The sequence below is a fragment of the Scardinius erythrophthalmus genome (genome assembly GCF_964197995.2).
Source record: "Scardinius erythrophthalmus genome assembly, chromosome: 3".
In the NCBI taxonomy this organism is placed as follows: domain Eukaryota; kingdom Metazoa; phylum Chordata; class Actinopteri; order Cypriniformes; family Leuciscidae; genus Scardinius; species Scardinius erythrophthalmus.
In genome coordinates, this window is record NC_138223.1 from 488,489 (window position 1) to 505,000 (window position 16,512).

The 16,512-nt window shown below is 44.2% G+C and overlaps 2 protein-coding genes across 3 annotated transcripts in view; one reads left to right on the top strand and one right to left on the bottom strand.

Moving 5' to 3' along the window:
- Positions 1-17: 17 nt before the first annotated feature.
- LOC308688386 (kunitz-type protease inhibitor 1-like) lies at positions 18-2,308 on the top strand (the record flags this gene model as incomplete). 2 transcript variants are annotated; one of them, XM_081361403.1, is made up of 2 exons in its annotated part: positions 18-187; positions 293-2,308. In XM_081361403.1, one exon carries the CDS (start codon positions 307-309, stop codon positions 1,693-1,695), a length of 1,389 nt encoding a protein of 462 aa, XP_081217529.1. In that variant the 3' UTR covers positions 1,696-2,308. The 2 variants fall into 2 exon arrangements, with proteins under 2 accessions (XP_081217529.1, XP_081217528.1); XM_081361402.1 differs by lacking the exon at positions 18-187 and having other exon boundaries at positions 229-2,308.
- Positions 2,309-2,366: 58 nt separating this feature from the next.
- The window catches only part of cd247 (CD247 molecule), a 30,654-nt gene continuing 16,508 nt past the window's right edge, over positions 2,367-16,512 (bottom strand). Inside the window, exons 5-8 of the mRNA XM_081361804.1 lie at positions 10,425-10,457; positions 9,709-9,762; positions 3,656-3,679; positions 2,367-3,562 (exon numbers count right to left, since the gene is read on the bottom strand). Of these exons, the coding sequence (XP_081217930.1) occupies positions 3,491-3,562; positions 3,656-3,679; positions 9,709-9,762; positions 10,425-10,457 (183 nt within the window). The 3' untranslated portion in view covers positions 2,367-3,490. The remainder of the gene's footprint in view (positions 3,563-3,655; positions 3,680-9,708; positions 9,763-10,424; positions 10,458-16,512) is intronic.

A 16,512-nucleotide genomic window follows, 5' to 3' on the forward strand; every position in this document is an offset into this window, starting at 1 on the left:
CTCAATCAGACTCACACACTGGAGCGCTGAAGCAGGAAGACATCAGACGAATGGGTTTCTCATGACATCTTTCGTCAGGAGACCCGTGAATTTAAACAAATTCCAGTGACAAGAAACAATAAGCGATTTTTACCAGTCAGTTCGTCTGACACTACAGCTGAAGTGGACTGGAGTGATTGTGAGGACTGTATGCGCAAGTATATCAGGATCACTTTAAATCCACCAGAAATGGGTTATTCGTGGTGTTTTCTTTTCGCGTGCTTATTTTTTATTGTGTGTGTTTATGTCGGAGAAACCCAGAGCGAGATGTCCGCAGAAGACCAGCAGTGTGTAAACGCTTTCAGGGAAGGTCGGGACAACTTTGTTTTGGACACGGAAGAGTCGATCAAGGATGGGGCGGTTTTCCTGGCGAGCCCGAGCGTCGAGCACAGCGTCGCGTGCGCCGTCGCGTGCGCCGTCGCGTGCTGCAGAGATCCCAGGTGCAACTTGGCCCTCACTGAGCAAGGCAGCGAGAAGGGGTCCAACAACAGCTGCTTTCTCTTCAACTGCCTATACAAGCATCAATATGTGTGCAGATTTGTTCAAAAGGAGGGGTTTGCAAATTATATATTGGATTCAGTCTATGAAAATTACCTGAACGTCCGCAAAACTGATAAGAAGGACAAAGCTCCCATTGCCAGTGCTGGACGAGATGTGGTGGTCCAGCCTCATGAGGAGGTGTTGCTGAATGGCATTGAGAGTTGGGGTGATAGGGAGATCGTAAACTACGAGTGGAGCCTCATCCGTGGAGATGAATCTGTCCAGATGAAAAAAACTGATTTGTCGGACCAGATAAGGGTGTCCAACCTGATGCCTGGGGTGTATGAGTTCAAACTGACCGTGACGGATTCAGCACACCATTCTGATTCAGATCAAGTGTCTGTCCTGGTTCTCACTCCTGAGCAATCTGAGCGTAACTGTTTGACCCCTAAAAAGGTGGGACCCTGCAAAGGTGCTTTCCCTCGTTGGCATTACAACGCTGCATCCAGCGAGTGTGAGCAGTTCGTCTTTGGAGGGTGTAAGGCAAATAACAACAACTATCTCTCCGAAGAAGAGTGTTTAAACGCCTGTAAGAACATCAGAGAGATCCCTGGTGGAGATACGCGAACGGGGGCTAAGGAGGACTGTTCTCCTTCATGTGGAGAAGAGCAGTTTAGATGCTCCGACGGCTGCTGTGTGAAGAAAGAGTTTGAGTGTGATGGACTGCAGCAATGCAGCGACGGTTCTGATGAGAACAACTGTGAGCAACTGAATAAAAGCCTGAGTCGACTTCTTAAGATTGGGGTGAATAAAAAAGCCCACTGCACAGATCCTCCTGAAACGGGCCCATGTCGAGCCCATTTTACTCGCTGGTACTATGACCCTCTCAACAAAAAGTGTCATCACTTCATCTTTGGTGGCTGTGGTGGCAATGAGAACAACTTTGAAACAGCAGACAAATGCATGAGCAACTGCTCAGGTGTCACAGAGAAATTAGTGTTTGCAAGAGGAATGTTTGCAAGAGTTGATGAGGAAAGCCTAGGGGAAAGCCAGTCAGCTTCTGTTGCGCTGGCTGTGGGGTTGGTCGTCGGCGTCTTGGCCGTTCTGGCTGTGCTGGGTTACCTCTTCCTCAAGAACAGGAGAAAAAATCGTGAAATGGCACGAGAGAGTTTGTAAAGTAGATATTGGATTTTTATCATTTTTTACAGTCTATGATTTTTATCATTCCTTAAAAATGGTCTTCTACAATCAGAGAATTTTATATTCAGGTTTTATAAGCACGTGACAAAAGATATTGTAAAAGTCTTTTTGTTTTATTTGTTATTCGTACGCTGCTTATCATTCTGAAGATTGTTGATGGGAGTAGAATTTCTTGAATTATCTATATTAATAATTCTGTAACATTTTTAATTGCATATATATTTTTCATGGTGACAAGTTATTGTTTATATGTGGAATATTTGTGAGATTAACTGTATTATTTGTCCTACAAACCCTTGTTCTTGTTGCACTAAATGTAAAAGGATTGATTGCTCCTGTCTGATCGCCATTATATTGAATGCTCTGTTACCATAAATTATATGTTTATCTCTGTAAAGCTGCTTTGAAACAATCTACATTGTTAAAAGCACTATATAAATGAAGATGACTTGACTGACACACACACACACACTCAATCAGACTCACACTCACTCATACACAGGTGCACACTCTCAGACTCGCGCACACACACACACACACACACACACACTCTCATGTTGCTGTAGATTTCATTAAATGTTTTCCTCAGACTGTTTCTCTGTGTGATCTGTTCTTCTTCTGAGTCGAAGCTTCAAAACTCATAATTTACTGACAAGTGCAGTGAAAAAGATAATTTTATTAACAAGCTGATGACAAAATTACAGACACACAAAGTAACAACAACAAAATGAAATACAGTGAAATTCTCAGTTTTAAAAGAGTAAATGCATCATGTTATTAAAGAGCCGTGATAAAGACACACAACATCAAACTCAGTGAATCTCATTAAACTGCAGCTCAGATTTCACCACAGAAACACCAGAAAATACGTCTATCTTCAGGAACATATTCTATATTAAAATAATAAAGGTTGTTTAACAGTAATGAGGGATTCATGAAGAACCTTCAACATCCGTGAATCTCTCCACTCCACAGAAGGGTCTTCAGATTATTAACATGTTTAAATGGTTATAAAATGTTTTTAAAATGGTTCTTTTAAGAAAGGTGAAAATCCCAAAATTGTTTTTCGGCATCGCTGTGAATAAAATACATTTTGGAAGCTCTATTTAAGAGTGTACAATATTACACTAATGAGACTCGTCCAGAATTAATCATTAGTTGAATCACATGATGTTTAATCGTTTGCTCAATCAGATTAACTGTCAAAGGCTTTATATGGATGTTTTTGGTATCACTTTAAGGACTCGTCAATATTAGTTAATGCATTAACTAACAATCAAAATTACATTTTTAAAGCATTTATTAACCTTTGTTAATGTCAGTAATATACAACAGATCATTGGTCTATTAAATAATATTAACAAATGCAACCTTTGATTTTATTAATATATCAGTAAATGCTGAAATCATCATCGACTAAAATTAATAAATGCTATATTAATGAAAGTGTTGTTCATTGTTAGTTGATGCTGACTAATGTAAAATGATACCGATTCTTCTGACTTTGACGCTACTGGACATGTACGACATGCAAACTCTGAGCTCATTATGAAAGTCTATCATTCATGAAGTGGAGAAACAGTTACTGTAAAAACACAATAATCACGTGACTGGGGCCTTTAGGAGGGAGAGAAGGCCTGGAACCGGACCGGAGTGAACTAAGGAATGAACTGAGGAGTGGACTCAGGAATGAACTGATGAATGGACTCGGGAATGAACTCCGGAACGGACTCAGGAATGGACTGTGGCCTGACGAGGGTTTGACGAGCTCCTAACGAGGCGGCGGGTTAATCTGCTGCATGTGCAGAGAGTCATACGTGTCTTTATTCACGGAGCTCAGACCCTGAAACAAACACACACTCTGTGAGAAAACACACTTCTGAACAGATCAAAGCATAATCATGCACTTTATTCTGAGATCTGAAACACTTCTGACCTGATAAACCTGATCCCGACGGCGCTGTGGACGACAACAACACAACACACAATCAGTCTCTACTCAGATCACACACACTAATCAACACAACACACAATCAGTCTCTTCTCAAATCACACACACTAATCAACACAACACACAATCAGTCTCTTCTCAAATCACACACACTAATCAACACAACACACAATCAGTCTCTTCTCAAATCACACACACTAATCAACACAACACACAATCAGTCTCTTCTCAAATCACACACACTAATCAACACAACACACAATCAGTCTCTTCTCAAATCACACACACTAATCAACACAACACACAATCAGTCTCTTCTCAAATCACACACACTAATCAACACAACACACAATCAGTCTCTACTCAAATCACACACACTAATCAACACAACACACAATCAGTCTCTACTCAGATCACACACACTAATCAACACAACACACAATCAGTCTCTTCTCAGATCACACACACTAATCAACACAACACACAATCAGTCTCTACTCAGATCACACACACTAATCAACACAACACACAATCAGTCTCTTCTCAAATCACACACACTAATCAACACAACACACAATCAGTCTCTTCTCAGATCACACACACTAATCAACACAACACACAATCAGTCTCTACTCAGATCACACACACTAATCAACACAACACACAATCAGTCTCTTCTCAAATCACACACACTAATCAACACAACACACAATCAGTCTCTACTCAGATCACACACACTAATCAACACAACACACAATCAGTCTCTACTCAGATCACACACACTAATCAACACAACACACAATCAGTCTCTTCTCAAATCACACACACTAATCAACACAACACACAATCAGTCTCTACTCAGATCACACACACTAATCAACACAACACACAATCAGTCTCTACTCAGATCACACACACTAATCAACACAACACACAATTAGTCTCTTCTCAAATCACACACACTAATCAACACAACACACAATCAGTCTCTACTCAGATCACACACACTAATCAACACAACACACAATCAGTCTCTACTCAGATCACACACACTAATCAACACAACACACAATCAGTCTCTACTCAAATCACACACACTAATCAACACAACACACAATCAGTCTCTACTCAAATCACACACACTAATCAACACAACACACAATCAGTCTCTTCTCAAATCACACACACTAATCAACACAACACACAATCAGTCTCTACTCAGATCACACACACTAATCAACACAACACACAATCAGTCTTTACTCAGATCACACACACTAATCAACACAACACACAATCAGTCTCTTCTCAAATCACACACACTAATCAACACAACACACAATCAGTCTCTACTCAGATCACACACACTAATCAACACAACACACAATCAGTCTTTACTCAGATCACACACACTAATCAACACAACACACAATCAGTCTTTACTCAGATCACACACACTAATCAACACAACACACAATCAGTCTCTACTCAGATCACACACACTAATCAACACAACACACAATCAGTCTCTTCTCAAATCACACACACTAATCAACACAACACACAATCAGTCTCTACTCAGATCACACACACTAATCAACACAACACACAATCAGTCTCTTCTCAAATCACACACACTAATCAACACAACACACAATCAGTCTCTACTCAGATCACACACACTAATCAACACAACACACAATCAGTCTCTACTCAGATCACACACACTAATCAACACAACACACAATCAGTCTCTTCTCAAATCATACACACTAATCAACACAACACACAATCAGTCTCTACTCAGATCACACACACTTATCAACACAACACACAATCAGTCTTTACTCAGATCACACACACTAATCAACACAACACACAATCAGTCTCTTCTCAAATCACACACACTAATCAACACAACACACAATCAGTCTCTACTCAAATCACACACACTAATCAACACAACACACAATCAGTCTCTACTCAAATCACACACACTAATCAACACAACACACAATCAGTCTCTACTCAGATCACACACACTAATCAACACAACACACAATCAGTCTCTTCTCAAATCACACACACTAATCAACACAACACACAATCAGTCTCTTCTCAAATCACACACACTAATCAACACAACACACAATCAGTCTCTACTCAGATCACACACACTAATCAACACAACACACAATCAGTCTCTTCTCAAATCACACACACTAATCAACACAACACACAATCAGCCTCTACTCAAATCACACACACTAATCAACACAACACACAATCAGTCTCTTCTCAAATCACACACACTAATCAACACAACACACAATCAGTCTTTACTCAGATCACACACACTTATCAACACAACACACAATCAGTCTCTTCTCAAATCACACACACTAATCAACACAACACACAATCAGTCTCTACTCAAATCACACACACTAATCAAAACAACACACAATCAGTCTCTTCTCAAATCACACACACTAATCAACACAACACACAATCAGTCTTTACTCAGATCACACACACTAATCAACACAACACACAATCAGTCTCTACTCAAATCACACACACTAATCAACACAACACACAATCAGTCTCTTCTCAAATCACACACACTAATCAACACAACACACAATCAGTCTTTACTCAGATCACACACACTAATCAACACAACACACAATCAGTCTCTACTCAAATCACACACACTAATCAACACAACACACAATCAGTCTCTTCTCAAATCACACACACTAATCAACACAACACACAATCAGTCTCTACTCAAATCACACACACTAATCAACACAACACACAATCAGTCTCTTCTCAAATCACACACACTAATCAACACAACACACAATCAGTCTTTACTCAAATCACACACACTAATCAACACAACACACAATCAGTCTCTTCTCAAATCACACACACTAATCAACACAACACACAATCAGTCTCTACTCAGATCACACACACTTATCAACACAACACACAATCAGTCTTTACTCAGATCACACACACTAATCAACACAACACACAATCAGTCTCTTCTCAAATCACACACACTAATCAACACAACACACAATCAGTCTCTACTCAAATCACACACACTAATCAACACAACACACAATCAGTCTCTACTCAAATCACACACACTAATCAACACAACACACAATCAGTCTCTACTCAGATCACACACACTAATCAACACAACACACAATCAGTCTCTTCTCAAATCACACACACTAATCAACACAACACACAATCAGTCTCTTCTCAAATCACACACACTAATCAACACAACACACAATCAGTCTCTACTCAAATCACACACACTAATCAACACAACACACAATCAGTCTCTACTCAGATCACACACACTAATCAACACAACACACAATCAGTCTCTACTCAAATCACACACACTAATCAACACAACACACAATCAGTCTCTACTCAGATCACACACACTAATCAACACAACACACAATCAGTCTCTTCTCAAATCACACACACTAATCAACACAACACACAATCAGTCTCTACTCAAATCACACACACTAATCAACACAACACACAATCAGTCTCTACTCAGATCACACACACTAATCAACACAACACACAATCAGTCTCTACTCAAATCACACACACTAATCAACACAACACACAATCAGTCTCTACTCAAATCACACACACTAATCAACACAACACACAATCAGTCTCTTCTCAAATCACACACACTAATCAACACAACACACAATCAGTCTCTACTCAGATCACACACACTAATCAACACAACACACAATCAGTCTCTACTCAAATCACACACACTAATCAACACAACACACAATCAGTCTCTACTCAGATCACACACACTAATCAACACAACACACAATCAGTCTCTTCTCAAATCACACACACTAATCAACACAACACACAATCAGTCTCTACTCAGATCACACACACTAATCAACACAACACACAATCAGTCTCTTCTCAAATCACACACACTAATCAACACAACACACAATCAGTCTTTACTCAGATCACACACACTAATCAACACAACACACAATCAGTCTCTACTCAAATCACACACACTAATCAACACAACACACAATCAGTCTCTACTCAAATCACACACACTAATCAACACAACACACAATCAGTCTCTACTCAGATCACACACACTAATCAACACAACACACAATCAGTCTCTACTCAAATCACACACACTAATCAACACAACACACAATCAGTCTCTACTCAAATCACACACACTAATCAACACAACACACAATCAGTCTCTTCTCAAATCACACACACTAATCAACACAACACACAATCAGTCTCTACTCAGATCACACACACTAATCAACACAACACACAATCAGTCTTTACTCAGATCACACACACTAATCAACACAACACACAATCAGTCTCTACTCAGATCACACACACTAATCAACACAACACACAATCAGTCTCTTCTCAAATCACACACACTAATCAACACAACACACAATCAGTCTCTACTCAAATCACACACACTAATCAACACAACACACAATCAGTCTCTTCTCAAATCACACACACTAATCAACACAACACACAATCAGTCTCTACTCAGATCACACACACTAATCAACACAACACACAATCAGTCTTTACTCAGATCACACACACTAATCAACACAACACACAATCAGTCTCTACTCAGATCACACACACTAATCAACACAACACACAATCAGTCTTTACTCAGATCACACACACTAATCAACACAACACACAATCAGTCTCTACTCAGATCACACACACTAATCAACACAACAACACACAATCAGTCTTTACTCAAATCACACACACTAATCAACACAACACACAATCAGTCTCTTCTCAAATCACACACACTAATCAACACAACACACAATCAGTCTCTACTCAGATCACACACACTTATCAACACAACACACAATCAGTCTTTACTCAGATCACACACACTAATCAACACAACACACAATCAGTCTCTTCTCAAATCACACACACTAATCAACACAACACACAATCAGTCTCTACTCAAATCACACACACTAATCAACACAACACACAATCAGTCTCTACTCAAATCACACACACTAATCAACACAACACACAATCAGTCTCTACTCAGATCACACACACTAATCAACACAACACACAATCAGTCTCTTCTCAAATCACACACACTAATCAACACAACACACAATCAGTCTCTTCTCAGATCACACACACTAATCAACACAACACACAATCAGTCTCTACTCAGATCACACACACTAATCAACACAACACACAATCAGTCTCTACTCAGATCACACACACTAATCAACACAACACACAATCAGTCTCTACTCAGATCACACACACTAATCAACACAACACACAATCAGTCTCTTCTCAAATCACACACACTAATCAACACAACACACAATCAGTCTCTTCTCAAATCACACACACTAATCAACACAACACACAATCAGTCTCTTCTCAAATCACACACACTAATCAACACAACACACAATCAGTCTCTACTCAGATCACACACACTAATCAACACAACACACAATCAGTCTCTTCTCAAATCACACACACTAATCAACACAACACACAATCAGTCTTTTCTCAAATCACACACACTAATCAACACAACACACAATCAGTCTCTTCTCAAATCACACACACTAATCAACACAACACACAATCAGTCTCTTCTCAAATCACACACACTAATCAACACAACACACAATCAGTCTCTACTCAGATCACACACACTAATCAACACAACACACAATCAGTCTCTACTCAGATCACACACACTAATCAACACAACACACAATCAGTCTCTACTCAGATCACACACACTAATCAACACAACACACAATCAGTCTCTACTCAGATCACACACACTAATCAACACAACACACAATCAGTCTCTTCTCAGATCACACACACTAATCAACACCAGATCAGAGTAACACACTCACGTCTCCTCGGGGTTCGATCTCACGATACGTGTCGTCTGTCTTCCTGCTCAGAGGCTGAAACAAACCATCATCATCATCATCATCATAATCATCATCATCTTCAACACCAGCATCATAATCATCGTCATCATAATCATCATCATCATAATCATCGTCATCATAATCATCATCATCATAATCATCGTCATCATAATCATTTGAATTATAAACAAACGGCAACACTTTTTTACTATAGTAATAACAGTATCTGCATAATAACACATGACTGTAATAAGACTATAGATGGAGCATGAAGTTCATTACTGGCACGGTTTAATTTCACTGTAACAAAGACACTAAAATAAAGTGGAACAATCAAATAAAGGTTTGATGTTTTTCAAGCAAATGTCAATGTTTACGTGTGATTTCTGGAAACCGATATGAAATAAATAGACAAGTGTATTATATTATATTAATAATGTATACCAAATCTGCAGCACTTTGAAACTCTGTATTATATTATATTACATTATGTTATATTGTATTAATTATTAAGACCAAATCTGCATAATTTTGAAACTCTGTATATTATATTGTATTAGTGCAGAGTTTAGTTGAGCGTGTCAGTGGTTTGGTTCTGCTGTAACGTTGAGCTTCTGTGGTGAACGACGAGCTTCTGCTTCATTATTCTCACGCGCTGCTAATAAACTTCCTTCCTGTTGTGATGAAGCTCTTACCGTGTAGGTGTCGTCTCCTCCTTTCTTGCGACCCTGTGAAACAAACACACACACACACACACACACACACACACTCTTTGATACCAATCTTTCATTTGAAAGTCACGTGTCTAGTATCTGTAAAACCACATTTTTCCATCTTAAAAATATATCTAAATTACGCCATATGCTCTCAATGACAAATGCGGAACACTTAGTCCATGCGTTCATGACCTCAAGGCTAGATTACTGTAATGCTCTACTGGGTGGTTGCCCTGCACGCTTAATAAACAAACTACAGCTGGTCCAAAACGCAGCAGCTCGAGTTCTTACCAGAACCAGGAAGTACGACCATATTAGCCCAGTTCTGTCAACACTGCACTGGCTCCCTATTAAACATTGTATACATTTTAAAATATTGCTGATTACTTACAAAGCACTTCCTATAACACCCGATGTACTCGTTACATCATAAGAAGAATGGCATCTATGCTAATGTTATTCTTTCTGTTTATTCCGAGGTTTACTGCAGTGAGCCGGACCCGGGCCGTATCCAGGTCAGACACGACCTCAGCGCATCCCTGAAGTGTCTCCTAGACTCTCTCCTGTAAGGCCTCATCCACACTGATCCTCAACAAACTCGTCTCCACACCGGCGTGACTCCGATCTTAAACCAGACTGAACTGGATAATATTCTGAATGTTCTGATCCAATCTGACCTCTGACCTGTAATGCTGCCTGAATCATAATCATAATCATAATCACACACTGTTCGCTCGTTGGCCAGAGGAGAACTGAGACTGAGTCTGGTTTCTCACAAGGTTTATTCCTCCATTCTGTCACTGATGGAGTTTTGGTTCCTTCACTGTCGCCTCTGGCTTTTGGCTTGCTTAGTCGGGGACATTTAATATTCAACAATATTAATAATAATAATAATAATAATAATAATAATAATATGTTTATTTTATACAGCGCCTTTCTGAGGACTCAAGGTCGCTTTACAATAATTACAAATGCACATAACATAGAAACATGACATAGCGACGATACATACAAACTGTGAAGGATCACAGTAGAGGTATAGCACATATAGAATCAGAACATTCAGGGGTCAGGGAAACAAGTGACGAAAAGATGTGTTTTAATGTGGGTTTTGAAGTCTTGTAGTGATGAGAGATTGCGGGTTTGTTGTGGAACTGAATTCCAGAGAGTTGGCGCAGCGGTGCAGAAAGGCCTTCCACCAAATGATGATGGTGTCACGTGAATTACAGAAAACAAAGGGAGGACTCAAATGCAAAGGGAAAATAATTTATTTACAAAAGAAACACTAAACACAAAACAAAACCCACGAGGGGGAAAACATAACTAAATACAAAACAACTTCAAAAACGAACATACCAAAAGGGGTCACGGGAGAACAGGAGACGTGTACAAGACAACGATCCGACACAGACTGCAAACACAAAGGAACTTATAAAAGGGACAAATCAGGCAGGTAATAAGGAACAACAGGTGGGGCAAATGAAACCAATAATGAGATAACAAGGAGGGTGGGGTCAAACAGTGACAGGAACACAAACACCACATGTGCTACACAAGACAGGACAGGCATGTGACATTACCCCCTCCTTAAGGAGCGGCTACCAGACGCTCCACAAGGGACGGGAGGGACAGACCAGGGCGGGACGGGAGGGACAGACCAGGGCGGGACGGGAGGGACAGACCAGGGCGGGACGGGAGGGACAGACCAGGGCGGGACGGGAGGGACAGACCAGGGCGGGACGGGAGGGACAGACCAGGGCGGGACGGGAGGGACAGACCAGGGCGGGACAGGGGGAACAGGAAAGACAGACCAGGGGGGGACAGGGGGAACAGGAAAGACAGACCAGAGTGGGACAAGGGGAACAAGAGAGACAGACCAGGGTGGGGCAGGAAAAATGAACAGTTCTGGAGGCCAGGGTGGAGCCGAGAGTCCATCGGACGGCCAGGGCGGAACAGAGAGTCCATCGGGCGGCCAGGGCGGAGACTTTCCCTCGGGCGGCCAGGGCGGAGACTTTCCCTCGGGCGGCCAGGGCGGAGACTTTCCCTCGGGCGGCCAGGGCGGAGACTTTCCCTCGGGCGGCCAGGGCGGAGACTTTCCCTCGGGCGGCCAGGGCGGAGACTTTCCCTCGGGCGGCCAGGGCGGAGACTTTCCCTCGGGCGGCCAGGGCGGAGACTTTCCCTCGGGCGGCCAGGGCGGAGACTTTCCCTCGGGCGGCCAGGGCAGGGACCTTCCCTCGGGCGGCCAGGGCGGAGACTCTCCCTTGGGCGGCCAGGGCGGAGACTTTCCCTCGGGCGGCCAGGGCGGAGACCTTCCCTCGGGCGGCCAGGGCGGAGACCCTCCCTCGGGCGGCCAGGGAACAGGCACCGGCTCAGGAACAGACATCACCGGCTCGAGCACTGGAACTGGCACCACCGTCTCGGGCACTGGAACTGGCACCACCGGCTCGGGCACTGGAACTGGCACCACCGGCTCGGGCACTGGAACTGGCACCACCGGCTCGGGCACTGGAACTGGCACCACCGGCTTGGGCACCGGAACTCGCACCACCGGCTCGGGCACTGGAACTGGCTCGGGCACTGGAACTGGCACCACCGGCTCAGGCACTGGAACAGACACCACCGGCTCGGGCACTGGAACTGGCACCACCGGTTCAGGAACAGACACCACCGGCCCAGGAACAGACACCACCGGCCCAGGAACAGACACCACCGGTCTAAGTGTGTGCGTAGACCACACACACCACATGGCTGTGGCCATAATGGCCAGTGTCGCGGTCACTGAGGGCGCAGGAACAGACGCCTCCGGCTCCGGCTCAGGAACTGGCACCACCGGCTCGGGCACTGGAACTGGCTCGGACACTGGAACTGGCACCACCGGCTCGGGCACTGGAACTGGCTCGGGCACTGGAACTGGCACCACCGGCTCGGGCACTGGAACTGGCACCACCGGCTCGGGTACTGGAACTGGCACCACCGGCTCGGGTACTGGAACTCGCACCACCGGCTCGGGTACTGGAACTCGCACCACCGGCTCGGGTACTGGAACTCGCACCACCGGCTCGGGCACTGGAACTGGCACCACCGGCTCGGGAACTGGCACCACCGGTTCAGGAACAGACACCACCGGCCCAGGAACAGACACCACCGGCCCAGGAACAGACACCACCGGTCCAAGTGTGTGCGTAGCCCACACACACCACATGGCTGTGGTCATAATGGCCAGTGATGCGGTCACTGAGGGCTCAGAAACAGACACAGAAACAGACACAAGCACAGGCACAGACTCAGGAACAGACACTGGCTCAGGAACTGGAACAGACACAGACACTGGCTCCGGCTCAGGAACTGGAACTGGAACAGACACTGGCTCCGGCTCAGGAACTGGAACTGGAACAGACACTGGCTCCGGCTCAGGAACAGACACTGGCTCCGGCTCAGGAACAGACACTGGCTCCGGCTCAGGAACAGACACTGGCTCCGGCTCAGGAACAGACACTGGCTCCGGCTCAGGAACAGACACTGGCTCCGGCTCAGGAACAGACACTGGCTCCGGCTCAGGAACAGACACTGGCTCCGGCTCAGGAACAGACACTGGCTCCGGCTCAGGAACAGACACTGGCTCCGGCTCAGGAACAGACACTGGCTCCGGCTCAGGAACAGACACTGGCTCCGGCTCAGGAACAGACACTGGCTCCGGCTCAGGAACAGACACTGGCTCCGGCTCAGGAACAGACACTGAAGGTTTGAAGGGCGTCTCCAGGATCCGAGCTAAACGCTCTAAATAGCCGATCAGTGCCCCCCCGGCCATGAGAATGGGCATCTCCCGATCTGTCTCCGACTGGGCAGACGTGGCTTGAACCATCTCTGGCTGGGCAGATGTGACCTGAACAGTCTCTGACTGGGCAGACGGAACATGAACAGTCTCAGGTTGGGCCACTAGACTCGGGACCACCAGACTCGGGACCACCAGACTCGGGACCACCGGAACAGGGACCACCGGAACAGGGACCACCGGAACAGGGACCACCGGAACAGGGACCACCGGAACAGGGACCACCGGACTCGGGATCGCTGGAACAGGGACCACCGGAACAGAGACCACCGACATAGCCACGGAGGGGTTCTTTCCTCTCCTCCTCCGTTTCGGAACCACCGGAACTGGGACCACCGGAACTGGGTCGAGGAGGGGCCAGAGTGGAGAGTGGTCCTGAAATTCCTCTCGCCCACCTCCTCTACTGCGGCCTCCACGGGTCCCGCGAAATATGACCAACCGGGTCCCCTCAAAACTTTGCCTCCTCTCCCGCTCGGTGGCTGGGGAAGAGACCCTTTGCTGAGTCCTTGACATGGTCGGATCGTTCTGTCACGTGAATTACAGAAAACAAAGGGAGGACTCAAATGCAAAGGGAAAATAATTTATTTACAAAAGAAACACTAAACACAAAACAAAACCCACGAGGGGGAAAACATAACTAAATACAAAACAACTTCAAAAACGAACATACCAAAAGGGGTCACGGGAGAACAGGAGACGTGTACAAGACAACGATCCGACACAGACTGCAAACACAAAGGAACTTATAAAAGGGACAAATCAGGCAGGTAATAAGGAACAACAGGTGGGGCAAATGAAACCAATAATGAGATAACAAGGAGGGTGGGGTCAAACAGTGACAGGAACACAAACACCACATGTGCTACACAAGACAGGACAGGCATGTGACAGATGGTTTGTGCCGTGGGATTGTCAGCAGACCGGTATCGGATGATCTAAGTGTGCGGACAGGTGTGTATGTGTGGATGAGCTCAGAGATATAGTTTGGGGCAAGACCATGGAGTGCTTTGAATGTAATAAGGAGTATCTTGTACTGAATGCGATAGCGGATGGGTAACCAATGTAGACTGCGTACGATGGGGTAATGTGGGAAGATTTCTTAGTGTAAGTGAGGACTCTGGCGGCAGAGTTCTGGATATATTGAATTTTATTTAATGATGAATTTGGTAGGCCATAGAAAAGAGAGTTGCAGTAGTCCAGCCGTGAACTGATGAAAGCATGAACGAGGGTCTCAGCATCACTGATGGTAAGGAATGGACGTAAGTGTGCAATATTGCGAAGGTGGAAGAAGGCAGATTTAGAGAGAGAGGAGATGTGAGGAAGAAAGGAAAGGGAGGAATCAAAGATTATACCCAGGTTTTTGACAGTGATGGAAGGTTGAACCGGAACTCCAGCAATATTGAGATAGTCAACACAGACCCGGGACGTAGTTTGAGGTGAACCAATAAGAAGTAAATCTGTTTTGTCTGTGTTAAGTTTGAGAAAATTACTGATCATCCAAGCATTTATTTCATCAATACAAGCTGATATGGAAAGCGCTGGGAAAGGAGCATTGCGTTGGGAATGGATGTATAGTTGGGTATCGTCTGCATAACAGTGGAATTTGAAGCCATGATGACGGATGATATCACCGAGTGGAAGCATGTAGATGATGAAGAGAAGAGGCCCGAGAACAGAACCCTGAGGAACACCGTGCGGGACAGAGGCGGAAGTGGACTCTGACTGGCGGATGGAGATGTAATGCTGGTGATCGGACAGGATCAGACAGAATCAGGATAGGGCAGTTCCAGAAATACCCAGAGCAGAGAGTCGTGAGATGAGAATACTGTGAGAGATATTGTGTCGAATGCAGAGGAAATATCAAGGAGAATTAGAATACTGGTGGAGCCGTGGCCACAAGGAGATCATTAACAACCCTAAGAAGTGCAGTCTCAGTGCTGAGAAGGGTGCGAAAACCAGACTGAAAACATTCATAAACGTTGTTGGATGACAAATGAGTTTGAAGTTGAGCAGCAACCACTTTCTCAAGCAGTTTTTTGAGTAGAGTAGTAGGAGCAGGATCAAGACGACAGGAGGACGAGTTTGCTTTGTTAATTAGCTCAGAGATATAAGCGGGGGGTGGAGGGGCAAAAGCAGTGAGAGTACCAAATGTAGAAGAGGTGGGGAAGACGTGTGTAAGAACAGTAGAGCTAGTGGATGGGAAGAGAGTATAAATTCTATCAGTCTTACTTCATA